Consider the following 27,594-nt stretch of genomic DNA (forward strand, 5'->3'; position numbering starts at 1 on the left):
ACCACGCCGGGCACTTCTGCCACCGTATCCGTCTCCGAGGCTCAGCAGCTCGCCCCAGCACGCGGCTTGTCAGTAGCAGGAGGGGACTCCAGTTCAGGCCATTCTGGCTCCACGGTCCGAGTTCTTCCCACCACTCTGCTCTGGCCAGAAATGTGCATCACTATTGCTAGAGCCATTTGCCAGGGAAACGGTGTCTCTGCCCTGCGTCAGGCTGGCCACGGTCACCTCCCACTCAGAAAGCAGCTCACAGACCCACCGAATCACGCACCAGCCAACAGGTGGGCCTGGCCTCTGTCCACCTCTGTCCACGACTGTGTAGTTTTTGGCTCTGAGGGCCCCTGAGTCCAGGGAAAACTATAGTCAGTCCCCAGGGGGTCCTGGCTAGATGACCTCCTACTGTGCCCCGTCTGTCACCAGCCACAGTTACACAGCAGCTGCCCTTTCTGCCTCCCACCTTCCCGGAGAAGGAGTGCTTCCTTTTTCTTTCCTCCATGCCCCCGTATTCAAATGGCAGCTCCCTCCACCGTGGTTGACAAGCGTAATTGTGGCTGATGATATAATACGAGTAATGATGGGGAAGCGGCATGAATCTCCAGAGGCCAAAGAGAAAACAAAACGGCGATGACAGTGGCTGCTGCGTTTACGGTATTTCTTTCCTGCGAGGCCTGCGGGCTACCCGCTGCTGGGGCGGGGGCTGAGGATCACGAGGAGTTGCTGGCAATAGGCCACATCCTGCCGTGGCACGAATGATCTCAGCTCCTGCCCTGGGATGGGGGTCTGCTTGCTCACCAAACTCAGCGGGCCAGTGCCGGCTGGGGCTGCTAGCCAGGCAGCCCTTGCACTCTGGGCGCCTCCTGGGAGAAGCCTGGAGCGCAATTCACTTCAATAGGAGGGGACAGATGAAAACCTGGACGCTGTGACAGGAGCCCCCCTACTGAGAAGAAGAAATTGCAGAAGTCGGCCTAAAAAAAATTAGCTGAGTGTGGCGGTGCCTGCCTTTAGTCCCAGCTACTCCAGGGGCTAAGGTGGGAGGATCGCTTGAGCCTGAGGGGTCGGAGGTTCCAGTGAGCTGAGATCATGCCACTCTGGGCAACAGAGCAAGATCCTGTCTCAAAAAAAAAGAAAAAGAAAGAAAAACAGTCCAGGTGTGGTGGCTCACGCCTATAATCCCAGAATTTGGGAGGCCAAGGCAAGGGCATCACCTGAGGTCAGGAGTTCAAGACCAGCCTGACCAGCATGGCAAAACTTCGTCTCTACTAAAAATACAAAAACTAGCTGGGCGCAGTGGCAGGCAGCTGTAATCCCAGCTACTCAGGAGGCTGAGGCAGGAGAATCACTTGAGCCCGGGAGGTGGAGCTTGCAGTGAGCCGAGATCATGCCACTGCACTCCAGCCTGGGCGACAGAGTGCGACTACATCTCAAAAAAAAAAAAAAAAGGAAGTCAAATAGGATATATTCACTTGGGTATTAAATTTAGATATGATGGTTAAAAAAAAGAAACAAAAAATAAATAAATTTAGACTTGAGCTTCCCAGCAGCCAAAGTAAAAAGGGATGCTTTGATTGTTAGGATTCTAAAAGCACAGGTTGGTTTTATTAAAGTTAGTCAAGTTAAATTGGATTCTGCTTTTAGAATTTGTTTCTCTTATGAAACCGATGCGAGTATTGTCTTTTTTTTTTTTTTTTTTTCTTGAGACAGAGTTTCGCTCTTGTTACCCAGGCTGGAGTGCAATGGCGCAATCTCGGCTCACCGCAACCTCCGCCTCCTGGGTTCAGGCAATTCTCCTGACTCAGCCTCCCGAGTAGCTGGGATTACAGGCACGCGCCATCGTGCCCAGCTAATTTTGTGTATTTTGAGTAGAGACGGGGTTTCACCATGTTGACCAGGATGGTCTCGATCTCTCAACCTCGTGATCCACTGGCCTCGGCCTCCCAAAGTGGTGGGATTACAGGCGTGAGCCACTGCGCCCGGTCGTGAGTATTGTCTTAAACACTGTGGTGCATTGAGAGAAAACCTAAGAAAACACAAACAATGAACATGAAACTCAGTTCAGCAAATGTGTAATAGACAAGGAAAGAAACTCACTTTTACTGGGGCCTGAAAGACCCCGAGCCATTCTTCACATGACCCTGCGGGTAGGTCTCGTAAGGGCTGCCCCTGTGTCTCATTCCTCATGGAATCGCTGGGCCTAGCTCTGCACCTGGGTGACAGGAGACATGCCAAAACTCTTTCATTTTTTAGAAGAAGGAGAGTGAGGTGACATTTACTGAGAACTCAGCCCCTTGGCTCACTGCAACCCCTGCCTTCCGGGGTCAAGCGATTCTCCTGCCTCAGCCTTCTGAGTAGCTGGGATTACAGACATGTGCCACCGTGCCTGGCTAATATTTGTATTTAGTAGGGAGTTCTCATTCTTTTGCAGTAAATGTCACCTCACCCTCTTTTCACCAGCCCCAGACACCACCACCAAGTTGAGACCATTATTACCATTTTGCAGAGGACAAATGTGAGCCTCAGAAACTCAGGGACTCCCGCAGAGTAGGACACAGCCAAGCTGTTTCTTACCCTCCAGCCTCCTACTCTTTCCACTACAAGCCTACCTTTGGTTTAAGGTGTCTGGGAAAGGAAGAGAAGAACTGGGACAGATATTTTCTGAGCTCCTCTTCCGGGCCAGGCACTGTGCCCACGTTTTAGACTCACCATCTTGCTTCATACTCCCAAAACTCCTGCAAGGTAGTAATTATTAGACCCATTTTTCAGATGAGAAAACTGATACAGATAAAAACAGCTCTTTGGGAGGATCTTGAAAGAGTTGGTGAAAAGTCCCACCGGGCATTGGGTTTGGTCCCACCGGGAGCAGGCAGGGAAACGGTGCCTTTTCCCAGGGAGTTAACACCAGAGCTGCTCTGCCCGGAACACTGGGAACGGCCTCCCCGGCGAAGCTGATTTAGTGTGTTCATGCCAAGCCCTTCCTAGGTCTTGTGTCTATGCCTGGTGGCTTGGCTATTGTGCTGTTGTTTTTATTTTATGCATATGGTTTTTTAAAAATTTATTTCATGCATCTAGGGATTTGCACATAATAAATTTTCAATAGAGATTCACCAGGTTGAACTGAATTCACCAAGTTTGCAAGGAGGAAAAATGGGTTCCACAGTCAAAGTGTATCCAGGTCTTAAGCCAAAGCTATCCTCTTCTTTCTGCTTATAGGTGAAAGAGCATAGGAGGCCGGAGGGTAACAAACAGCTTGGCCGTGTCCTACTCTGGGGGAGTCCCTCAGTTTCTGAGGCTCTCTTTTGTCCCCTGCCAAATGGTAGTAATGGTCTCGACCTGGCGGTGTTGTCTGGGGCTGGAGAAGGCCAGGTCGCTGCTATTTCTCTAATGGAGGTCACCCTCATCCAGTGGGAAGTGGCCTTTCTTTTCTTTCTTTCTTTTTTTTTGAGATGGAGTCTTGCTCTGTCACCCAGGCTGGAGTGCAGTGGCGCCATCTCTGCTCACTGCAACCTCTGTCTCCCGGGTTCAAGAGATTCTCCTGTCTCAGCCTCCCGAGTAACTGGCATTACAGGCATGTGCCACCGTGCTCGGCTAATTTTTGTATTTTTAGTAGAGACGAGGTTTCGCCATGTTGGCCAGGCTGGTCTCAAACTCAGAAACTCCGGTGGTCCATCCACCTTGGCCTCTCAAAGTGCTGGGATTACAGGCATGAGCCATAGCACCTGGCCAGAAATGTCCTTTCTTTCTCATGTATATTAGAAACAGACTGAGCTTCTACCCCTGAGCTCTGCGTCCTGTCTCCTTTCTCCCCTACCGCCCTCCCCGCAATGCCTCTCACTGAACACCCAAGATGTGGGCCTCACATCCAGCTGCAAAGATCACCCAAAGCTCTCAGGGCCCTGCTGAGCTGGCACTGGTCTCACTGTCGTATGACAAACAGGTAAGCTGGCAGGAAAGCCATAGGTGGACCTGGTCAGCTTTCTCGCGTTACCCTAAGTTAGTCATTGCTGCCAAGCGTTTGTGGCACAGAAAGAAAAAAATAAGCCCCGTCTGAACCCCGTGGAACTGAAGAAGACTGGAACGCGGAGAATGCCCAGTCCTAAATCCCGACCGCAATAATTATGATGGAATAGATTTCTTCTAGTTCATGCAAAACACTAACGCCGTCAACAGTAAGCCACCGTCAGCCCAGGCCAGAGCGGATTCCCCTCCACCTCAATGCCATTAGCATTCGGTCCCGGGATGCCAAAGGCTTCCTCTGCTGGGATCTGGGCTTGGGGGTTGAGGTGCTCAAGTTTGCAGGGTGATGCTTCTGGAAGGGTTTTATCAGTTTCTAATAGCAAAGGCTCAGAGGAAACCATTTCGGCTGGGGGAATCTCTGATCTGGAGAGAGAGTGGAGAAATAGCTTCTTGTACGCAAAGCCACTCTTCACACTGGGGCGGGCTCTGCTCCCTAGAGCAAGAATGAAGCACCTACTGTGTACACACAGGAAAGACGATTCAAGAGAGTGCTCTCTGAGGAATTCTTCCCGGGTCTGTCTGACTCAGCGTGGAAGAAATGCAGAAAAGGTGATTGCCTCTTAGGAATTGATCTGGAGCACTGTCTATGCTACAGACTAACTTGGATAATTCACCCCTAAATGGGCGGGAACTGGGACAAGGTGGCCAGGGGGTGGGACCCCAGGAGCTACAGTCTCATGTGACAATGAAATGTCAGGTTTAAAGTGGTTGGCTCATGTTGCTGTCACACTTGGCTCTGCTAACTGCATAGATTTCCCATGTAGGACGTTAGAACTTCACTGCTGCCCCACCAAGGACTTTAGGAGGGGCTTTCAATGGCCATTTCTGCTGTGACATTTCAGTAGCTTCTGGGTCCCACCCTCCAGGCAACCCCTTCTTCCTCAGCCTAGTTCTGTGACCTTGTGCCCCTGCCACTCCCCCATTCTCAGCTCCAAAAGGGGCACCACCTCTTCCCCCTCCTAGGGCCCCCTCCCCACCTCCCACTCCTATCTGTCCCACTTCTTAACATTCTTCCCAAAGCCAGCCGGGGGCCAGGGCTGACTTAGGCCCATGTAGGGCTGTGTGGGGGATGGAGGGAGGCTCCACACTTCCCTGTAGCTTTGGCTCCTGCACCGCGTGCTAAGGTGATCCCAGGATTACAGGCAAAGGCTTGTGAGCTGTCCATCAGCAGAGACCATGTGTTCATCCTCAAAATTTTCTGCAGAGAGCGAGAAGTAAGAGGGAGGGAGATGGAGGGTAACAGGTTGCGGGCATGAGTAGCTGTTTCACACACCCAGCCAACAACCCTGGGCCAGCCACTGCCCTCCATCCCTCAAGCACCCACGGATGTGCCTGCCCAGACCGTGGACAGCAGAGGGGGAAGGGGCCTTGGGAACCCTCCCTGGTGGAGGAGGCGGCAGTGGTCAAGAATGGTGGTGGGGTGTGTGTATGTGTGTTGGGAGTGGGGGGAACTTAAAAAGTCACGTCTGGCTTTGGGGACGATTCTCCTGGAACCCAGCACTCTGTCCAGCAGTGCCAGGGCCCAAGACAGCCCTTTGAGTGATGGCCTGGCTCCCTGACGGCCATGTACCCCCCAGGGTTGGGGCTGTGGTAGTTCCCAGCATCGTGACCAAGCCCAAGGCTCAGGGAACCAGCCAGACCACAGCACTTTGGACCCCTGAACCAGTGCACGGCTTTATGGTCCAAGGAGGGAGGTGTAGGGAAAAGGGAAGGGACACTTGCTTTCCAGGAATGTCATAGGAAACCAACAGGGGGAACGGCTGAAACCCCAGACAAAAGCCCTGACTCTTTCCAGCCTAGAGGCTAGGATCCATCCTCACTTCAGTCACCCTGGCAGAGCCTCAGCTCCAAGGAACAGCCTCCAACTTGACCCAGCAGAGCAAACAAGCAGCAAGGACCACCAGGCTCTGGGTATGGAGCTGCACCTGCAGGCGGATGTGCACCCAAAGTCCCGGTGTGTGCCGCTGGGCTCCGCCGCGCTGGGATCCGGCACAGGGGTGAGCCTGGTGCCCTTCCAGGAGAGTGGGAGTTGGATGCCTCCTCCACCAGCACCTTCTCTGGGTGAATTACCTGTGTGTGCACAATTAATTATGCAATTATCCAGTTTGGGTTGAGAAGAGCAACGATCAAACTGTGAAGATAGGCTGCGGGATAAGAGCATTTCCACAATGCAGAGTAGAAAACATTCCCTTCTCATTTCTTTTTTTCTTTTGTTTTTTTTGAGACAGTCTCGCCCTGTCACCCAGGCTGGAGTGCAGTGGTGTGGTCTTGGCTCATCGCAACCTCCACCTTCTGGGTTCAAGCAATTCTTCTGCCTCAGCTTCCTGAGTAGCTGGGACTACAGACATGCACCACCACGCCTGGTAATTTTTGTATTTTTAGTAGAGATGGGGTTTCACCATCTTGGCCAGGATGGTCTCCATCCTGCAAGACTGTCCCCACTTCAGATGCCAGTTGCATGGATCAGGTGCTCAGGTCACCCACACTTCCGTCTGACTCGGCTACACACCAGAGGTCCCCAGAACCCCCTCCTCAGGTTTGGTAATTGGCTAAAATGGCTCACAGAACTCGGGGAAACACTTCAGTTATGTGTATAGGTTTGTTGTAAAGGACATTATGGATGATACAGATGAACAGGCAGATGAAGAGGCACACAGGGCGAGCTCTGGGAGGGCCCCGGGCGCAGGAGCTTCTGTCCCCACGGAGCTGGGGAGCGCCAATGTCCCAGCATGCGATGTGTCCACCAGCCCAGAAGCTCTCTGTGTCCTGTAGTGGAAGGATTTGTACGGAGGCTTCATCACAGAGGTGTGCTGGATTATTAGCTCAATCTCCAGCCCCACCCTCCCTTTCCTGGAGGGTAGGGGTGGAGCGGAAAGCTCCAAGCTCCCAGTTGTGTCTGGGTGTTTCTGGTGCTCAGCCCCCAACCCCACTCGAGAGCTAGAGAGTCACCTCATTAGAACAAAAGACATCCCTATCACCCAGGAAATTCCAAGGGATTAGGAGCTCTGTGTCAGGAACTGGGAAAGAGACTAAATAGAAGCGTGTATTTTTTTTATTATGTCACGTAGCCACACTGTGAGGTTGGTGCGGGAGCCCTTGAAGGCAGCCCTTGAAGGATTTTACACCAAGAGGGTCTCCATCCCATCAGAGTTTTGGAAAAGTCATCTGGCAGCCTGCGGGAACACTGGATAGAGAAGGGAACTGATTCTCCAGAGGGAGGGCGTGAAGTGAGTGAATGAATGAGTGAATAAATGAACGAACAAGATGGGACAGAAGGAATGAGACAAGATGGTTTCAGATCGTATCGGGGGTATAACTAGATCAAGAAGGTAGGATCAACGGTGTTTTCCTCTAAAGAAGCAAATTTCCGGCTGGGCATGGTGGCTCACACCTATAATCCCAGCACTTTGGGAGGCCGAAGCGAGTGGATCATCTGAGGTCAGGAGTTCGAGACCAGCCTGACCAACATGGTGGTGCAGAAAAGGAGCGGAAAACAAGCTGGAGTTACAGCTATCTGCAGAGAGACTACATCCGGGAGGTCTGATGACTCAAAGTCATCGCTGCAGTCTGACTTCTACCACTGACACCCTTCCCATGCATAATTTAAAGGTGTAATTATACCATTGCTTAGTTAATGGACACCGATTGGTGCAGGAGCTGCCACAAACGGTTAGAAACGGATCACTTATCAGTGCGTGCCCAAGCCTCCTAATGCCTCATGATGTTTAATGATTAAATGGTGACACCTTGAACTTGCAGCAGACACCATGAATCACAGTGGAATTCTCCAAATGGAAATCAGCCACACCTCAGCTTCTGTGCTGCGTGCTGCCACTAAGGACACTCGATGCCACTGAAAAAGTCTCATAGAGGTGCCCTGCACCTCCCTTCTGGCAAGTCCCCGGGGAGCAGTGGCCACAGATGAGCTGCTGCTCTCTTAAAGACTGAGATCAGGCCAGGTACGTTGGCTCACACCTGGGAGGTGTGAGGTGGGTGGATCCTCTAAGGTCAGGAATTCGAGACCAACCTGGCCAACATGGCAAAACCCCGTCTCTACTAAAAAAATTAGCGGGGCGTGGTGGTACCCACCTGCAACCCCAGCTACTTGGGAGACTGAGCACTTTGGGAGGCCGAGGTGGGTGGATCCTCTAAGGTCAGGAATTCGAGACCAACCTGGCCAACATGGCAAAACCCCGTCTCTACTAAAAAAATTAGCGGGGCGTGGTGGTACCCACCGGCAACCCCAGCTACTTGGGAGACTGAGGCACGAGAACCTCTTGAACCCAGGAGGCAGAGGTTGCAGTGAGCTGAAATCGAGTCACTGCACTCCAGCCTGGATGGAAGAGCAAGACTCCAGAGCAAAATAAAACAAAACACAGATCAGGTGACTGGGCATGGCGGCTCACACATGTGAGGCTGAGGCGGGAGGATCACTGGAAGCCAGGAGTTTAGGACCAGCCTGGGAAACATAGCAAGACCCTGTCTCTACACAAAATATAGATAGATAGATGACAGATAGATAGATGATAGATAGATAGATGATAGATAGATGATAGATAGATAGATGATAGATAGATAGATGATAGATAGATGATAGATAAATAGATGATAGATAGATGATAGATAGATGACAGACAGATAGATGATAGATTATAGACAGGTAGATGATAGATGACAGATAGATGACAGATAAATAGATGATAGATAGATGACAGACAGATAGATGATAGATTATAGACAGATAGATGATAGATAGATGATAGATAGATGATAGATAAATGATAGATAGATGATAGATGATAGATAGGTAGATGATAGATAGATGATAGATACATGATAGACAGATGATAGATGATAGATAGATTATAGATAGATGACAGATAGATAAATAGATGATAGATAGATGATAGATGATTAGATAGATGATAGATGACAGACAGATAGATGATAGATTATAGACAGATAGATGATAGATAGATGATAGATGATTAGATAGATGATAGATTACAGACAGATAGATGATAGATGATAGATAGATAGATGATAGATGATAGATAGATGATAGTAGATAGATGATAGATAGATGATAGTAGATAGATGATAGATAGATGACAGATAGACAGATGATAGATAGAAAGATGATAGATAGATGATAGTAGATAGATGATAGATAGATAGATGATAGATAGAGGATAGTAGATAGATGATAGATAGATAGATGATAGATAGATGACAGATAGATGATAGTAGATAGATGATAGATAGATGATAGACAGATAGATGATAGTAGATAGATGATAGATAGATGATAGATAGATGATAGTAGATAGATGATAGATAGAGGATAGTAGATAGATGATAGATAGATGATAGATAGATGACAGATAGATGATAGTAGATAGATGATAGATAGATGATAGACAGATAGATGATAGTAGATAGATGATAGATAGATGATAGATAGATGATAGACAGATAGATGATAGTAGATAGATGATAGATGATAGATAGATGATAGATAGATGATAGTAGATAGATGATAGATAGATAGATGATAGATAGATAGATGATAGATAGATAGATAGATAGATGATAGTAGATAGATGATAGATAGATGATAGTAGATAGATGATAGATAGATGACAGATAGACAGATGATAGATAGATGATAGATAGATAGATGATAGTAGATAGATGATAGATAGATGACAGATAGATGATAGTAGATAGATGATAGATAGATGATAGTAGATAGATGATAGATAGATGATAGTAGATAGATGATAGACAGATAGATGATAGTAGATAGATGATAGACAGATAGATGATAGTAGATAGATGATAGATAGACAGATGATAGATAGATGATAGATGATAGTAGATAGATGATAGATAGATGATAAATAGATAGATGATAGATGATAGATAGACAGATGATAGATAGATAGATGATAGATGATAGATAGATAGATGATAGATAGATAGATGATAGTAGATAGATGATAGATAGATAGATGATAGATAGATAGATGATAGTAGATAGATGATAGATAGATGATAGATGATAGATAGATAGATGATAGTAGATAGATGATAGATAGATGACAGATAGACAGATGATAGATAGATAGATAGATGATAGATAGATGATAGATGATAGATAGATGATAGATAGAGAGCAGGCTAAAGTAATAATCACAGATCCACTATCCTGAGGGAGGAAAGACATTCACACAGAGAACCAGAGCAGGTGGCAGCCTAAGTTCTGGAGTGATGGGAAGGCAGGGTCATTTCAGGAGATGAGGTCAGCATCCTCTTAGGAGAAGATGGCCCTGAGCTGGGCGTGGCAGAGGGGCTGAGGAGGAAGTGTGTGTGTGTGTGTGTGTGTGTGTGCATGTCAGTGTGTGTGAGAGAATGTGTGTGTGTGTTGGGGATGGTTACCGAAGCCTTCCTGGCACACAGTAGTTCTTTCTTTTTTTGTTTTGTTTTTTTTTGAGACAGAGTTTCGCTCTTGTTACCCAGGCTGGAGTTCAATGGCGCGATCTTGGCTCACTGCAACCTCCGCCTCCCGGGTTCAAGCAATTCTCCTGCCTCAGCCTCCTGAGTAGCTGGGATTACAGGCGCGCGCCACCATGCCCAGCTAATTTTTGTATTTTTAGTAGAGACGGGGTTTCACCTTGTTGACCAGGATGGTCTTGATCCACCTGCCTCGGCCTCCCAAAGTGCTGGGATTATAGGCGTGAGCCACCGCGCCCGGCATAGTAGGTCTTTCTCCCACAACAAGTAATGTGATTATTGGGAGTAATGGTGACTGTCACTGTGCTTCTCACAGGCCATATTTCAAAAGCGCTATGGTGGCTCTGTTTCTTCTCTGAGACTTCAAAAGTCCTTCAAGAGTGAGTTCCGTGTCCAGGATGAAGATGGATGGCCTTTTGGTGCCCATCTCTTTGGCATGAATGTGGGGGAAATGTGAATGGAAATGAGGAACTGTCGCTGGCACTCAGACATCGTCCAGGTGGACAGAGGACAGCTAGGGTGGGGACAGCTATGCAAACTGTCTTGAACATGGAGCTGAGCTGGCTTGGGGTGATGGCCCAGCTGAAGTCCAGGCAGTGGCCTCAGCCAAGAAGACAAGCAACCGTGTCCTCCGGAAGCTGGTGGCCCTGAACAAACCAGGGAAGGGCGGCGCTGCTGAAGCCACGTCACACAGAAGCGCCTCCGATTATTCTTTCATACACTCGTCTGAGGTTCCACTGCTTGTCCACACGAGACTCTGATAAAATGTGGCGTCTTGCGGAATAGACTCTCCTGTGGGTGTGTTGTAATGACAGTGCTATATATTTTTTTTTTGAGACGGAGTTTCGCTTGTTACCCAGGCTGGAGTGCAATGGCGCGATCTCGGCTCACCGCAACCTCCGCCTCCTGGGTTCAGGCAATTCTCCTGCCTCAGCCTCCTGAGTAGCTGGGATTACAGGCACGTGCAACCGTGCCCAGCTAATTTTTTGTATATTTAGTAGAGACGGGGTTTCACCATGTTGACCAGGGTGGTCTCGATCTCTTGACCTCCTGATCCACCCGCCTTGGCCTCCCAAAATGCTGGGATTACAGGCGTGAGCCACCGCACCCGGCCTGACAGTGCTGTTTATGGGGGCCTCCTAGGCAGCAGCTCCTGCACTGTTTATGTAATCACCCCCTTTCACCTTACACTCACTCCTGGGAGGTACCTGTCCTCATTTTCATTTTGTTGTAGAGAAAACCAGGCTCTGAGACATGAAACAATGTGCCCAAGCCACACAGCCAGTAAGTGGCTGGATTTGAACGCAAGCCTACAAAACACACATGATTTGTATTTATTGTCTTGTCATACTGTCATTTCTTCAAAATGCAGCTTGATCTCATAAAACACCAGTGGCAGAACTAGGTGGAAGGTGCCCTGGTACTCACTGTAAAATTCTTCCAACTCTGCTGTATATTTGAACATTTTCATACTAAAGTATTAGGGAAAAAAACCCAACTTGATTTCCAGGTGTTTTTTCACCTAGACAAACTTGAAACATTTGGAAAAGCTGGCTTACCTCCTTGAGGTCTAGTTGGCTGGGTGGGCCCTGGCACCCCCCCCACACTCAATGCCCACCTACAGGTTAAAGCGGGTCCTGCTAGGACCCTGGGTGGCCCAGGCGCTTCTGGCACACGCCAGAGACTTCCTCTGCACACTAGAATAGATTTCCTTTAGGAATAAAAAACCAGGCAGCTTTCTGGTCGAATACCACCCTACGAGACCTTCTGGAACCTTCCCTCCAAGTTTCTTCCACCAGGTCAGCAAGGATTCAGCTTGGCGTCTGTGTGTGTTTGCTGTCTCCTGCTGCTAAGAAGGAATCACTGTGTGGGACAACTCAGAGGCACCTCCAGCTCCCATTAGCTGGGTCCCTTAGTGCTGCCGATGCCAGGCTCTGACAGTAATTACTTTGCAAGTATAATGAGATACTTCAGGTGCCCAACCCATAGTGTGATATGAAATATGAAGAGCTGGACTGGCGGGTGATTTACACAATTGTCTACCAAGTCTCTCCAGGATGATTAGGAAAAAGAAATGCTGGATTGAAGAGATGCCGAGCTTCCAGAGCGCATTCATGTGGCTGGATGGCCAGTGGTGACCATTGTCATCGTCACCGTCATCACTGCTTTTAACGGTTAATGAAAATAAGACCTCACACACGAAGGCAGCACTTTGCAATGCACAAAGCCCTCTTGCATTCATGCTCTCCGGCGCTCCCAAATGCCACCTGGGACTCGAAGCTCGGAGGATGGCAGTGACTCACCCTGCTAGTCCTGTAGAGTTCAAGCAGTTCTCTGCCTCAGCCTCACGAGGAGCTGGGATTACAGGCGCCCGTCAACACGCCAGGCTAACTTTTCTATTTTTAGTAGAGACGGGGTTTCACCATCCTGGCCAGGCTGGTCTTGAACTCCTGACCTCATGATCCACCTGCCATGGCCTCCCAAAGTGCTGGAATTACAGGTGTGAGCCACCGCACCCAGCCTGCCCTAAATTCTGTTAGGAGGATGGGAAACTCCTTTCCCAAAACAGCCTGCACCTCCGTCTTCCCACCCGACCCTAAGGAAGAAGGGTCCCAGAAACCTTTGCTGAGCCCAGAATGGCCTGGCTCTGGCAGATTTGCCCCCAAGACTGCAAGTGGGCAGCAGTGCCTCCCCCATGTGTCCCTTTCTGTTTCCTGCCCCTGGCCCTGAGGCTTCCTTCCATTCCTGCAGGCAGACCCTAGCCCTGCTTCCCTGCCAGGACCCTACTTCACTGATTCCCTGGCATGAAGAGCTGTGTGGATGTTCCCTGCACCTGTCTTGTCTCCGGATGTGGCTCCTTGGACCATCCGGCCCCATATCCGGCCTCTTCTTTCTCACCAGCTCCAGGGGCCAACGCTCCAGCAGACCTTGTACCTGGCTGGCCCAGACTTGGCTTTGATGGACCAGTGACCCAAATAAGTGACCTTGGAAAGGTCTTCCTAAGGTGGCAGAGACCGTGTTCTTGAGAGCTGGAGTGGTATTGGCTTGAGTGTGGGGCTGAGATCTCAGCCAGTGCTAGGGTCCAGGCTGCAGAATGAGGCATGGGATGAGAGAGCTTCTGAGCCACAAAGGGGGTCCATAGCTAAGAAGATGGCATCAACCTAGGGAAGGAGTTGGAGCAGAGGAACGTGTGGAAACAGAGCCTGGATGCTGAGTCCCTGGAGGCCCAAGTGGGCCCTGGGGCACCAGGAGCTCCTGGCCCCACCATTGATGCCAACCGGGGTAAATTCAGTCTGTCTACATCTATTGCTGACATAGAGTCTAGAGAGGGCTTAAATTCAGATAAACGGAATTTCAGTTCCCTCTTTGTCTCTCAAATGTGTGAATTGTGGGCTCTCTCTGAGCCCAGTTTGCCCATCTCAAGATTGTGTGTCATCATACCCACCTCACTGGGCCACCAGGAGGAATGAGTGAAGCACCACCTGTGACAGGCCTGGCCCAGGCCTGTGTCTAGCAGGGACTCATGGCTGCTAAGGGTCACTACCTCCCTCTAGGAATGTCTGCAGAGATTCACATGCCACAGGGGATGGTACTGGAAGCCAGAGACCTGCGGCGTGCCTAGCAGGACTAGACATGGCACATGCGACAAATCTGAGCCACGCTTCTCAGAGGGTGGGCATGGAATTGAAACCAATGCGTGTAGGAAGCTGTTTCAATACACAAGCTGGGCCCCACCCCAGAACCTGGAGGGGCAGGAGGAGCCTTGAGACATCCTTGGGCGGGGTGAGGCAGGGGGAAGCGGGGAAGGTTTCCCGTCCCTTAGGTGGAACTCCTGAGCTGGCAGAGAGCCCTCTTCTTGAATGACTCTCATGCTCAGACCATCAGGAGGATCACAAAGTAGTTTATTTTCCCACCTCTAAGAAAAGTTGGATGATGCAGAGTGTGGAGAAACCCAGCCATTCCCCTGGTGAACACACTGGAGCCCCACCAGGCCCTAACAGGCTGTGTCTTTACCAAGGGCTTTTCCTCTGTTTCAACAGAACTGCAATTTCCCTTCCAAGTGCTCCCCCAGGCACTCTGTCATGCCGCTTCTCGGGAGAATTTATCATCCAGCTCTGTGCATTCTACATCGGCCGTGTCCTTACATCATTGAAAATCTGACTGGCAAAAAAAAAAAAAAAAAAAGTACTAAAATGTCAAATTTCATACAATCAGGGCTGGCTGCCCCTTAAAAAATGTTTTTCTTTCCTTGGCCCTTAGCTAGGCCCAGACTAGAGGCAGAGAAAGGGAGTGACACTTAGCCTTTGCAATGGAAAATCAGTAAGGTTTTCAACCAAAGAGGGGTTGTTTAAAAACCTCATTTTTTCAACACCAAAAATACATCAGATGGACTTACTCATCTGGCTCAGCTTAATACATGTTGGCCTAATGCTACAAACAAATATATAATGTTAAGAAAGTCTGAAGGTATAAACAAGTACATAGGACAGTCGTTGGCAGCAATGATTTGGCCTGCAGGTGCACCCATGGCTGCGCTGCAGACCGGTCCTCAGAACCAGTATTCAGAGATGAAGATGTGGACGTTGACAACATTTCGGTGGGAGACCACGCCCCCGACCACGTAGTTCATCTCCAGCTTCAGGACTGCATGAAATGGGCCTATGATGGGCCTCACCTGGCGCACAACACCTGGGGAGAGAGCAGAGGTGTGCCGGAGGTTAGAAGGGACCGCAGCAGCGTAGAGATCAGGAAATGATTTCCCCGAAGGGTTTCGGAGCTAGAAAGGGCCTTAGACCTCATTGAGTCCCATCCTAAGCCAGATGCTGGAGTTCCCTGAATAACATCCCCTTCCAAGTGTTCCCCTCAGGCTCTGCTCCCACCTCCAGGGACTGGTGAAAGTAAACGTACGACTTGCTGTGACAGCCTTTCCATCACACACTGCTCAACCAGGAGGAAAGCTGTGGGTGTGGGCTTTGAAACTGGATGGCCCTGGGGTCAGTGCCAGCTTCTGAGCCCAGGTTTTCTGCTCCGCCGCCATCTATCTACCTGACAGGTTTTAAGGGAGCCTAGAAAAGGGGGTGGCATGGAGTGGATGCCTGATAGACATCTGTCTCCCTCCTTCCATCCCACTGCCCCCTGAGAAGAAATGAAGCAGGTGTATCCTCTTCTCCAGGACCTGTGAGGATTGCAGTGGGCCCTGGATCCTTCTCCAAGCAGAGCAGTCCCAGCTCCCCATAGGACATGCCCCTGGACCCCCTGCTGTGGATGCCTCTGTGGAGGGTGACACCTAAGCTCACTGTTCAGTGTTTGTGATAACAGGGAAGCAAGAGGTGGCCGCAGTGACAGGAGCAGAGCAGCACTGGGGGGCCCAGCACAGTCAACAGGAGCAGAGCAGCAGTGGAGGGCCCAGCACAGTCAAAAGGGGGATGGATGGTGGAGGGAGACTGACGTCCATTCTGGAAAACAGCAGAGGCTTGCAGGGAGCTCTGCCTATACCAGGGTAGGGACCAGGCAAAGACCGTGGTCAGAGGACAGGGCACAGACAAAGCTCAGGCACGCCAGGGTGGAAGAGGAGCATCCGGGCATTCTGCAGATTCCAAGGCAGCAGGGTTGGGGTAACGGAGTGGGTACCACAACTCTTCCCCACCCTGGGCCTGCCATCTCGATGTCTCCTGGCCAGGCCTGGCTGGCACTGCCTTCCCTCTGCAGGGCACCCAGAGGCTCAAAGAAACTCTTCCTGACTCTGGAGAGGGTGAGTATGGGACAGTCCTCACTGCACCGTGAAGAGACTGAGTCCCTTTCGAGACCTAAATTGCCCAGCAAGCAAGCAAGCGGCGCCATGCCCCTGCCTGTGCTCCTGCACCTGGTGAGCAAACGGTGCCACGTCTCCCTGTGCTCCTGTGCTACAAGATCCATTTGCCCAGCACAACATCTGCCAAGGCATTAGCTCCAGCTGTGCAGGACGGCCTTTCCACCAGAGCAGAGCGCTCAGCAGATCCCCTTCGCATGCACACACGTGCTCCTCAGCAGGTGCTGGGATGGTTCCCGGCTTACAGACATAACCAGCAGGATCCTGGTTTTAAAGGTGGTGGAAGGTCTAGGATGAAAGGGAGGCACCAGGCTCTGGTGAAGGGTGTGCATCGTCCAGCAGGGGCAGGAATGGAGGTGAGCAGGGCTGGGGAGTAGAACGGGTTTCTTGCAGGAGGCACCCCTCCTGCAGAGGAAGCTACACAAGCCAGGGCTGCTTCCCAGAGTCTGCGGCTGAACAGGCACAGGACTCCGGGTGCTGACATCGGTGAATGAACCGCCCAGGTCCCTTCTCCGTTCCACGCATTCTGAGAGTAGGATTCGCCTAAAGTGGCATGGAGGGTAGGGCTCGGGGTAACTACCTAACAGCTGGGTTCTCTGATCATACCACAGGTCAATTTCAGGTACCCTGTGGCATCACTGAAAGTGGACTTGTCAAGAGATGTGTACAGGCAGCTCCCTAGAGCTGGTGTGAGCCGGTGTGAGCTGGCTCTGAGACACCTGCTCGGATGCACTGTGAAGAGCAAACATGGAGCCGGCAGCTTCACAGCCACACATTGAGAAATGGCTACCGACTGCTACAAACAGCTGATTCCAGGCTGGATTCTGCAAACAGTTCCTCAGCATGCTTAGGAGACGTGCATGGGGACAGTCTATCTCCAGCTCTTGGTGTCCAGGACAGAGCAGAGGCTCAGTGGACAACGGAAGGGTCAGGAAGGCCTTCTGTGCGAGTGGCTGGTTCCTGGTCAGGAACACCAAGTCCATGCCTGGAAGGAGAATCTTGGCACAACGTCCCCCCTTTCGCTCCCTGGGCTTATGTTTCAAAAGTGAAAGGCCCAGCAGCTGGGGAGGAATTTCAGGCTGTTCCCTAAGCAAACATGGGCCTTAGCTCTGATGGAGAGATAAGCACAGGCTTCTGCAGGCTGTCAGCTACCTGGTGATGACATGGCAGCTTTGTCCTGTTTGAAAGCCCATGAACTTCTTCAGCTCCCAGCAAAAGACGTAGGCTTGTCACCACCCTGGGCTTGCCAGCAGGCCCTGATGACCGGGTCTCTCCTGCCCATCCCTCCCTGGGCTGGGTCTGCCCACCAGGGTCAGTGTGGGCTCACAGAGCTGAACCCAAACACACCCCCGTGAGCCCCTGTATGTCATATTTTTCTCTCCCAAGGCCTGAGGCCAACAATGGTGCTCCCCCTCCCCCCCGGCCATGGTGACCTGCCAACTTTACTGGTACTAGGCGCAGAGATGGTTCTTACCACCCTTCCTGGCATTCAGAGGTTTGGGGCTTGAAGGAGAAGGGCGAGAGGCTGGCTGAGCCTGTGAATCGCTGCAGGGAGGGATGGCAGGCACCTCCACAAGCTACAGTCAGGTCTGTTTTTCTTTCAGCCAGGCACAGCGGCTCAGGCTTGCAATCCCAGCACTTTTTAGGCAGGCAGATCATGAGCCCATGAGTTCGAAACCAGCCTGGGCAATGTAGCAAAACCCCGTCTCTACAAAAAATTAGCCAGGCATGGTGGTATCTGCTTGTAGTCTCAGCTACTCAGGAGGCTGAGGTGGGGGGACTGTTTGAGCCTGGGAAGGTCAAGGTTGCAGGGAGCCAAGATTGTACCACTGCACTCCAGACTGGGCAACAGAGCAAGACCCCGTCTCAGAGATCTATTTCTGTTATTATTATATTTCTGTATATTATATAGTTTCATATATGATATCTAACCATTACACATATAAAATATATATTATAAAACATACTAGTATATCATTTAAAATATATCTTATAGATAGTATATGTTACATTTATATATTTTAAATATTTTATATAAAGTGCATTTTATAAATTTACATATAATTTATATAATCCTTTATATAATTATATTTACATATGTATATATAATTATCTATATTTATATAAAATATGTTTATATTTCTAAAATTTATAAAATATAAACATAAAATATATACTAATCATATTATGTTGATATGTGCATATATTTATCTTAAATTTACTTACTTATTTTTTTGAGATGGAGTTTTGCTCTTGTTGCCCAGGCTGGAGTGCAATGGCGAGATCTCGGCTCACCGCAACCTCCGCCTCCTGGGTTCAGGCAATTCTCCTGCCTCAGCCTCCTGAGTAGCTGGGATTACAGGCACGCACCACCGTGCCCAGCTAATTTTTGTATTTTTAGTAGAGATGGGGTTTCACCATGTTGACCAGGATGGTTTCGATCTCTTGACCTCGTGATCCACCCGCCTCGGCCTCCCAAAGTGCTGGGATTACAGGCGTGAGCCACCGCGCCCGGCCTAGCATTCCAATATTTAAAGCCGTCTGACTTTCAGTCAAAGCGTGGCTGAATTCTTAGAAACAGACAGCAGGTGTTCAGTATTTCTCTTGAACTGATTAATGAGAAAGGAGCGCCCTGAATATATGGAGAATGTTTGTCCCTGAATACATGGCGTCAGGGCACCTCATGAAGTTTCATCTCTACAATGGCTGGGACTGGAGCTGCATGCTGTGGGCTGATGATTCTGATTGTGAACAGATGCACGGCCAGGCGATCAACAGGAAAGGAACCAAAGGACTGGGCTGGGGGCAGGGCGCTGCGAAGGGGCAGGGAGGCGCGAGGCTGAACCACCGATGGGGGTCAGGTTCAGGGCCTGGATTTTCTCAGGTTCTTTGCATTTAACAAGGTAGAAGCAAGAGGGACGCTGCGAGGGTCAAGCGGCAGGCTGCACGGCTGCACACAGCAGGCGCCGAGGAGTGTGCGCCCCGCCCGCCCTTCCAAAATCAGCTTCGCATCCCTCCCCTCTGACCTGAGGTCCACATGGCATCTTCCAGTCTGCACACAGCAGGTGCCGAGGAGTGTGCGCCCCGCCCGCCCTTCCAAAATCACCTTCGCATCCCTCCCCTCTGACCTGAGGTCCACATGGCATCTCCCAGTCTGCACACAGCAGGTGCCGAGGAGTGTGCGCCCCGCCCGCCCTTCCAAAATCAGCTTCTCATCCCTCCCCTCTGACCTGAGGTCCACATGGCATCTTCCAGTCTGCACACAGCAGGTGCCGAGGAGTGTGCACCCCGCCCGCTCTTCCAAAATCAGCTTCTCATCCCTCCCCTCTGACCTGAGGTCCACATGGCATCTTCCAGTCTGCACACAGCAGGCGCCTAGGAGTGTGCGCCCCGCCCACCCTTCCAAAATCAGCTTCTCATCCCTCCCCTCTGACCTGAGGTCCACATGGCATCTCCCAGTCTGCACACAACCCCCTCAACCCAGGACCCCTTTCCCAGGCCATGCCCTGTCGGCAGACCTGCCCACATGCCCCCAGCCTGGCCACATTTTCCTTGGCTCTGCTTTGGGGAACACGTTTCCTCCATCCCCAGGCTGGTTCAAGCATGACTTCCACCCCCTTGCCCTCACCTCGACTGAACCCAGGCCAGTGGCCAAGGAGGACTTCCTGAAAGAGGACCTAACAGTTCAGCTGGTCCTCAGTGCCTGGCACATAACAGGTGCCAAATAAATGCCTGCAGAACCGAGATTCTCATACCACTTTTCCTCGGAGCGTCCTACCCACCCATCAGCCCATCCATCTACTCACCCACCAGTCCATCCACTCACCCATCTGTGGATCCAACCATCCATCCATTCACCCACCCATCAACCCAACCATCCACTCACCCATCCATCTATCATCCATCCATCCACCCATCCACCCACCCACCCATGGATCCATCCATCCATCCATTAGAGGCTACCCACCCATGGATCCACCCATCCATTAGGGGCACTCTGCACAGGGGAGCTTTAAACAGGAAGCTTTAAATTGGATTTTGAGGAATACATAGGAGCCAAGGAAGCAGGAAGAGCATGTGCAAAGCCCCAAAATATGAAGATTCAGGCCAGTTTGGGGAACAGTGTCAATCTTGGGGAGACATGGGCAGATGAGGTTGAGTCATGCGCCAGCTGGTGGAGGACTGCCCCAGCACCTCACTTCGTCAGTCTCAGAGAACCAGGAAGCTGGGTCATCTCCTGGCATCCTCCCCACCGCCAATTCTACACCACTGTTCTTCCAACAACTTCCCTGTCACAGGGAAGGAGGAAGTAGCAGCAAGGAACACTCACTGCCCATATGCAGCATGGCAAACAGGACAGCCGCCACCAGGGGCCCAGTTCCATCCATCCATTTGATCCTATAGGCCCTGATTTGCCATCTCCCATGTGCCAGACACTGGGACCAGCTGGACTGGTTCACAGGCATCTTCACAGAAGTCTTCCCCGGGCCCCCTGTGTCACCTGGCACCTGGTCTCTTTCCACTGTGACACTGCATCTGCTCACTTCAGGAGACGCTCACAGTCGGGCTCCCTGTTCAGGGACCGCATCAGCTCAACTCTGCCCCACCGTCCCCAACCCAGGGCCTCACAGGCCCATGGCAGGCTTTCTGCCATGATGTAAGATGAAGACAGAAGGAGGAGGAAAGGGAGAGAAGGAAGGAGAATCAGTGCTTGAAGCCCCACAATCTAGGAACGAAGACAGCACATGCTCCTGAAGGAGAGGGGAGCCTCTGGAGGCTCGGAGTGAGAGCAGTCCATTCGGAAGGACCACCCCAGCCGCAAAAGGCAGGACCAAGAGGCACACTGCCATCACGCCTGGCTTGTCTGTCTTACCTGCTGGGGTGTTTACCTTCCCACCTTTCCAAAGCCCCCGAAAGAAAAAAAAGGCCACGGTGCTGCATTACTCTTCCAAATCCTCATCCTTGGCATTCAGCGTCAGGTCTCAGACGCTGCTGGTAACCCTCGGCATGCCTGTACCTCTTAGACATAATTAAGCACTTTTTTCCCCGTTGAAAAACGTAGGCTCCCTGGGGCGCTTCACATTCACGTCTCGGCTCTGCTTTGTAAGCTGCAGCTGATGTGCCAGGGACCCAGGATCCTGAACACAAAGCGCACGGTCCCGGGGGGAGACCTCGGCTGCCCCTTGGGCTCCGTGGGCCACATCCTCGGCCCTGTCTCGAAGCCATCTTTCAGCTCCTGCTATTTGACGTTGCGTGTGATGTCTCTCCATCGTTTGAAATGAGGACAGTCCGTGGCGGCGGGGGTCTCTCCGCCTGAGTCTCACGTCTCTGACTCTAGACAGTCTATAAAGAAACCTACAGTCACAGCCCTGAGTTCCTGTGTTGCTCTGCATTGACCAGCTGTGTGACCTCGCGCAAGTCGCCGTCCCTTCTGAAGGGCAGCCACCAACGCGAGGCTTGTGTTTCTAGCTGACAAAGTGTAACGGAGTGTACGGGGCTGTCAAAGAGCATTTTAGCAAACAAGATGATGAATCCAGAGACTGTACGATATCTCACACCCACGGAAATTGACCGTGTTTTAAAAGAGGGATCCGAAGGCCGGGCGCAGTGGCTCGCACCTGTAATCCCAGCAGTTTGGGAGGCTGAGGCAGGTGGATCCCTTGAGGTCAGGAGTTCGACACTATCCTGGCCAACATGGTGAAACCCCATCTCTACTAAAAAAATACAAAATCAGTCAGCTGTGGTGGCACACGCCTGTAGTCCCAGCTACTTGGGAGGCTGAGGCAGGAGAATCACTTGAACCCAGTAGGTGAAGGTTGCAGGGAGCTGAGATCACACCACTGCACTCCAGCCTAGGTGACACGAGTGAAACTCCATCTCAGAAAAAGAAACAAAACCCCAAAAACTCACAGCAATTTGAGTTAGAAAAAGCGCAGGTGGGACTTTGAAAGCAGCATGTCAACGTCATACACAGAATGAGAAGCTAAGAAGCTATCCCACTACCACGCAGGGCCAAGGCCAAGGCCCCTGTCTTTCTCGCCCACTCTTCTGTCCCTGGTCCTTGGAACATAGGAAGCCCTTGGTCCTACTCTGCCTGATGCATAGAAGGCACTCAGTAAATGCTTGTTGAATGAATAGATGAACTAGAGATGAAAGCATCAGGCACACTTTGTAAAGGCGAAATTCATCGCCCACAAATGAAAGTATTGGGAAAGAATGAACAAAGAGCCCAAGGTCAGGATTTCAGATGGCAACCGCCTGGAAGGGGCAGGGGCAACAAGTGACAGCCAGGTCTCCCTGCCTGGCCTTGGTGGCCACCACATTGGGGCCGGCCATGAGCAGCAAGGGAGGGAAGTGTGGGCCTGTGTGGACAAGGTGCCGGAATAGGGAGGCTGGGAGCTCAGAGGAGACCCAGGAAGCCTCGCCCGTCACATGCACTGCAGGCAGTTGAAAAGAAGCAAACGATCACCAGACCCCGGTAAATTCACCCCGAGAGGCGTCACGGTCCCTGCAGGCAAGGACAAGTGGCACAGACCGATGGCAAAGAGGGAACTTCTGGAACACGTGGGGCCAGGGGCAGTGGCTCATGCCTGTAATCCCAGCACTTTGGGAGGCTGAGGCCGGTGGGTCGCCTAAGGTCAGGAGTTTGAGACCAGCCTGGCCAACAGGATAAAACCCTGCCTCTACTAAAAATACAAAAATTAGCCGGGAATGGTGGTGGGCGCCTGTAATCCCAGCTATTTGGGAGGCTGAGGCAGGAGAATCACCTGAACCTGGGAGGCGGAGGTTGCAGTGAGCTGAGATGATGCCACTGCACCCAACCCGGGCGACCGAGGGAGACTCTGTCTGAAAAGAAATAAATAAATAACAGGCTGGGCGTGGTGGCTCACCTGTAATCCAAGCACTTTGGAGGCCAAGGCGGGTGGATCACCAGAGGTCGGGAGTTCAAGACCAGTCTGACCAACATGGTGAAACCCCGTCTCTACTAAAAATACAAAAATTAGCTGGGCATGGTGGCACATGCCTGTAGTCCCAGCTAGTCGGGAGGCTGAGGCAGGAGAATTGCCTGAACCCAGGAGGCGGAGGTTGTGGTGAGCCAAGATCGTGCCATTGCACTCCAGCCTGGGTAACAACAGCGAAACTGTCTCAAAAAAAGAAAAAGAAAAAAGAAAAAAATAACAAACACATGGAAGTGGTGTCAGAACTCACAAAGCCACCAACTCGCGTGTGCGTGGGCTAGAAACAGGCCATGCAGCAGCAGACATGGCTGGAGTCAGAGGGACCCCATGTACCCACTGCCGCCCATCAGTTCCCATCGCGGTTAGAGAGGAGGCATGGTCGCCCTCCTTTTCCTGGGGAGAAAAATGAGGCTCTGAGAGTAGCACCTTCCAGATCACGGAGCCAGCAGGGCCACAGGTTGTCGTCTGGCTGGGACTGATCTCAGAGCTCAGCTCGCCCCAGACTGTGTCATAAACACACAGCAACAGCAGCAGAGAGGAGTGACAGGGCAGTCACACCAGGAGCTAGTGGTGCAGGTGAAGGGACCGAGCGCCCAAAACCTGGTCTTCTCTGCTGGCCTGAGAAACGTCATACAAGCCGGGAAGCGAGGGGGACAGGTGTCTGAGCTACGTATTTAAAATGCCAAGTGTCAGTCCACATGTCAGCAGAACTCATCAGCTGTATTTCTTGATTGCTATAAATGTGCTCCTTCCGCAGCTCTCCCGTGAGCTAAATCAGACAGTTTGGAGGGGACAGCCGCAGGTAGCTGAACAAGAGTCCCAGAGTACACCTTTCCCCTTGGGGAGAAAAATGAAGGGAAGTGTCAGCTTTGGACTAAAGTTCTTCAGCCTTCACCGGTGATGTGGAGCTCGCGCACACGACGACCATCATCACAGAGCTCGTGCTCACGACCGTCTCTCCCCTCATTGCAGAAGCAGGCAGCGGGGCTCACGGAGGAGAGAATTCAGCTCTGTGTGGTTATGTGAGTTGCTGACAGTCACACAGCCAGCAAGCAACAAGCAGAACTGGACCCCACACCCTGGGCCACTGCCCCTTCCACCAAGCTCAGCAGCCTTGACAAAGGAAGACAAGGTCTGGGAGTGTTCCGGAAGGATCTGCTGTCTGATGCCCCTCCTTTCAGGAGAAATGAACAGGTGACTGCGATTGGACAGGTAAGAAATTAGGCTGGGTGTGGTGGCACACACCTGTAATCCCAGCACTCTGGGAGGCTGAGGTGGTTGGATCATGAGGGGAGGAGTTCAAGACCAGTCTGGCCAACATTGTGAAACCCGTCTCAACTAAAACTACAAAAAATTAGCCGGGTGTGGTGGTGGGCACCCGTAATCCCAGCTACTTGGGAGGTTGAGGCAGGAGAATCGCATGAACCTGGGAGGTAGAGGTTGCAGTGAGCCAAGATCGTGCCATTGCACTCTAGCCCAGGCGACAGTGCGAGACTCTGTCTCAAATAAATAAAAATAAATAAAAAGAAATCACTTCCCCTCCCTCTGTTCGTCTCCTGCACAGAGCTCAGCCTCCAGCCACCTACCTGCTGGGGTCCTCCTTGACCCCAAACCCAAGCTTGTCAGTCTACCCTAGTCTCTCCAGCCGCCCCTCCCAGAGGGGCAATTCAAATGCAAGCTCACCAAACACTGACCCACCGTCCTCCTCCTCCTCCTCTCTCTCTCTCTTTCTTTCTTAACGGAGTCTTGCTCTGTTACCAGGCTGGAGTGCAGTGGCACGACCTTGGCTCACTACTACCTCTGCCTCCCAAGTTCAAGCAATTCTCCTGCCTCAGCCTCCCGAGTAGCTGGGACTACAGGCGCACACCACCACGCCCAGCTAATTTTTGTATTTTTTTATCAGTGGAGGGAGGTTTCTCCATGTTGGTCAAGTTGGTCCCGAACTCCTGATCTCAGGTGATCCGCCCGCCTAGGCCTCCCAAAGTGCTGGAATTACAGGCGTGAACCGCTGTGCCTGGCCGATGTGTGCATTCTTAAGTCATGTCGCCCGAGCCTGGAATTTCCTGTGTGCCTCAGTTTCCTCATCTGGGAAATAGGAATGATGGTCTGCAGGGTTGCTATGAGGAAAAAGTAACATATATACATGCTCAGAAGAGTACCTGGCACAGCGCAAGGGCCACAGAGGGCTTGCTGTTCATTTCAGGACTGTGACAGCTGGGGTTCTAGCCTCGGCTACAGACAGGACGTTCCTAGCAGAGTCCTCCTGGAAACACCCGACACCCTCCCCTGTGCTGACCGGGTAATGGCAGGCGCGGAGGTTCCTTCACAGATTTAAGGACGGTCAGGAGAAGCCCCCGAAGATTCATATCATCATCATTCTGTTTTTCTCCCCTGATTTTGCACACTATGCCTCTACTGCTGTTTGGTTAAAACATTTAATTTTTTAAAACAAGCATAATTTATGAATGTGCCCGGTGATATTAAGAGCTTTGTAGAAGGTACAGCCCAGAGGCCTAAGAGGGTCACAAGTCATTCCTGAGGGAAGCTCTGGAGACTGAGGCTGTTCCCGGCTCCTTTTAACCCCTTGGTGACTCTGGAAATCAGCAGGTGTGTGGGATTCTGCAGCCAGTTAAGGGCACCTGCAGGGGCTGGGTTTGGGTGACCCCCTAATGGGTGCATCTGTTCTGTGTTCGTGTAAGAAACAAGGACAAACGGTGACAGTGGGTAGCCTTGCACGAATGGACCCCTGCAGGCTCTTCCGTCTAGCAAGTGTTTGGTGGAATTGAAAGTCAAGCAAAAAAAACTCCCAATACCACACTGCCGGTGCTTCCCTCTTTACGACACCCCTCCCGCTGGCACAAGCATTACTCTGCCCTTGTGCACAGCAGACTTTCTAGAAGGATTTCCCCAGGCATGGCCACTCCAGCGCTCTGCTATGCCCTCTGCCCGGAGCCTTCTTCCTCCAGATCTCTGTATATAGGTCACTTCCTCAGCTCCTGAGTCTTTGACACATCACCGACCACCAGATTTAAAGTTGTACTGCCATGCCGCGCCCCGCCTCCCCCTCCCCTCCCCGTTCTGCACAGCCCTCCCCCGCATCTCACTGTATATATGTTATGCTTGTTTCTCATCTGCTCCTACCTCTGGAATAAAAAGTGTATGAGGCAGGCATCCATGTCTGCCTTAGTCACTGCTGCATTCCTCAGAGCAGGGCCTGCCCCAGGGGAGGCACGCATTTCTCGCTGGGAGAATGAGTATGAGGAGAGTTGCAAACAGGGCTCGTGCTGGACCGCAGGAGCACAAAAGAAGGAGCTGCACACTCTGCATGTGGAATGAGTGGAGGGCATCCAAGAGGAGGTGACAGCTGACATGGGCTTTGAGGGATGAATAGGAGTTCACCAAGAGGAGGAGGAGGTGAAAGTCATGGCTACAGTCCAGGAGAGGAGAGAGGCCACGGAACGTTTGGGATCTGAGGCATGGGCTGGAGTGGCTGAAGCAAAGTGGAGGGAAGAGGAAGGAATGAGACGCAAGCAGCACAGCCCCGGAGGGCCAGTGAACAGATCCAGGCGCTTCCCTCCAGCCTGGAGCCCAGGCATCCCTGAGTGCTGGGCCCCCAAGGGCCAGCCCCACAACTGGCAGACAAGCACAAATTCCTGACCTCGTATACTTTTTATTCCAGAGGGTAGGAGCAGACGAGGCAGATGAGAAGCTCTGGGCTGAGGATGCCTCTATGGCCAGGAAGCAGGCATGGGTGTGAAAAACGGGGCACAGAACACAGCAGTCACAGCAACACAGGCTGTGGGCATGGGGAGCGGGTCCGTGCCTTCCGGCATCAGGAACCAGTGGCCAGGCACATTTCATCGTGACGCGCACGCGCACTGTTCCAGCTGGGCTCTGTGACATGCTCACGGACCTCACAGCCCAGTGACAACATCTGGGAGGCGGGGGATCCACAGGCCTGAGATGCAGTCCACATCCCTCACAGGAGTCCCCCGGAAGCTCATGAGAATGGCAGCACGTGAAGGTCCCAGAGTAGGGACCTCTGTCCCTGCACTGTCCCAAGGCCCTGTCCACATGGCCTGGCCCAGCCCTGCCTGCCGGCTCCCGGTGCTGTGGATGGCCTGATGTCTCCCACCAACGGGTATTGCTGGGACCCCACACTGCGTGGGCCCTCGAGCTGACCCCAGAGTGAAAGGGATACACTTGTTTCCCATGTGGCCCCATTCCAGGCCCTCCCCTACTCCTTCCAAAACACCTGCTTACCCCCACACCTTTCAACTGCTCAGCGTGCATCTGTGTCTT

At 51.5% G+C, this 27,594-nt stretch overlaps 1 protein-coding gene across 1 annotated transcript in view; it reads right to left on the reverse strand.

Annotated features, from left to right (window-relative positions):
* Positions 1 to 14,408: 14,408 nt before the first annotated feature.
* Positions 14,409 to 27,594, reverse strand: part of FBLN1 (fibulin 1) — a 93,925-nt gene continuing 80,739 nt past the window's right edge. The window contains exon 17 of the mRNA XM_035273355.3: positions 14,409 to 15,213. Coding sequence (XP_035129246.2) covers positions 15,074 to 15,213 — 140 coding nt within the window. The 3' untranslated portion in view covers positions 14,409 to 15,073. The remainder of the gene's footprint in view (positions 15,214 to 27,594) is intronic.

This window comes from Callithrix jacchus, chromosome 1 (assembly GCF_049354715.1).
Source record: "Callithrix jacchus isolate 240 chromosome 1, calJac240_pri, whole genome shotgun sequence".
Taxonomy (NCBI): Eukaryota; Metazoa; Chordata; class Mammalia; order Primates; family Cebidae; genus Callithrix; species Callithrix jacchus.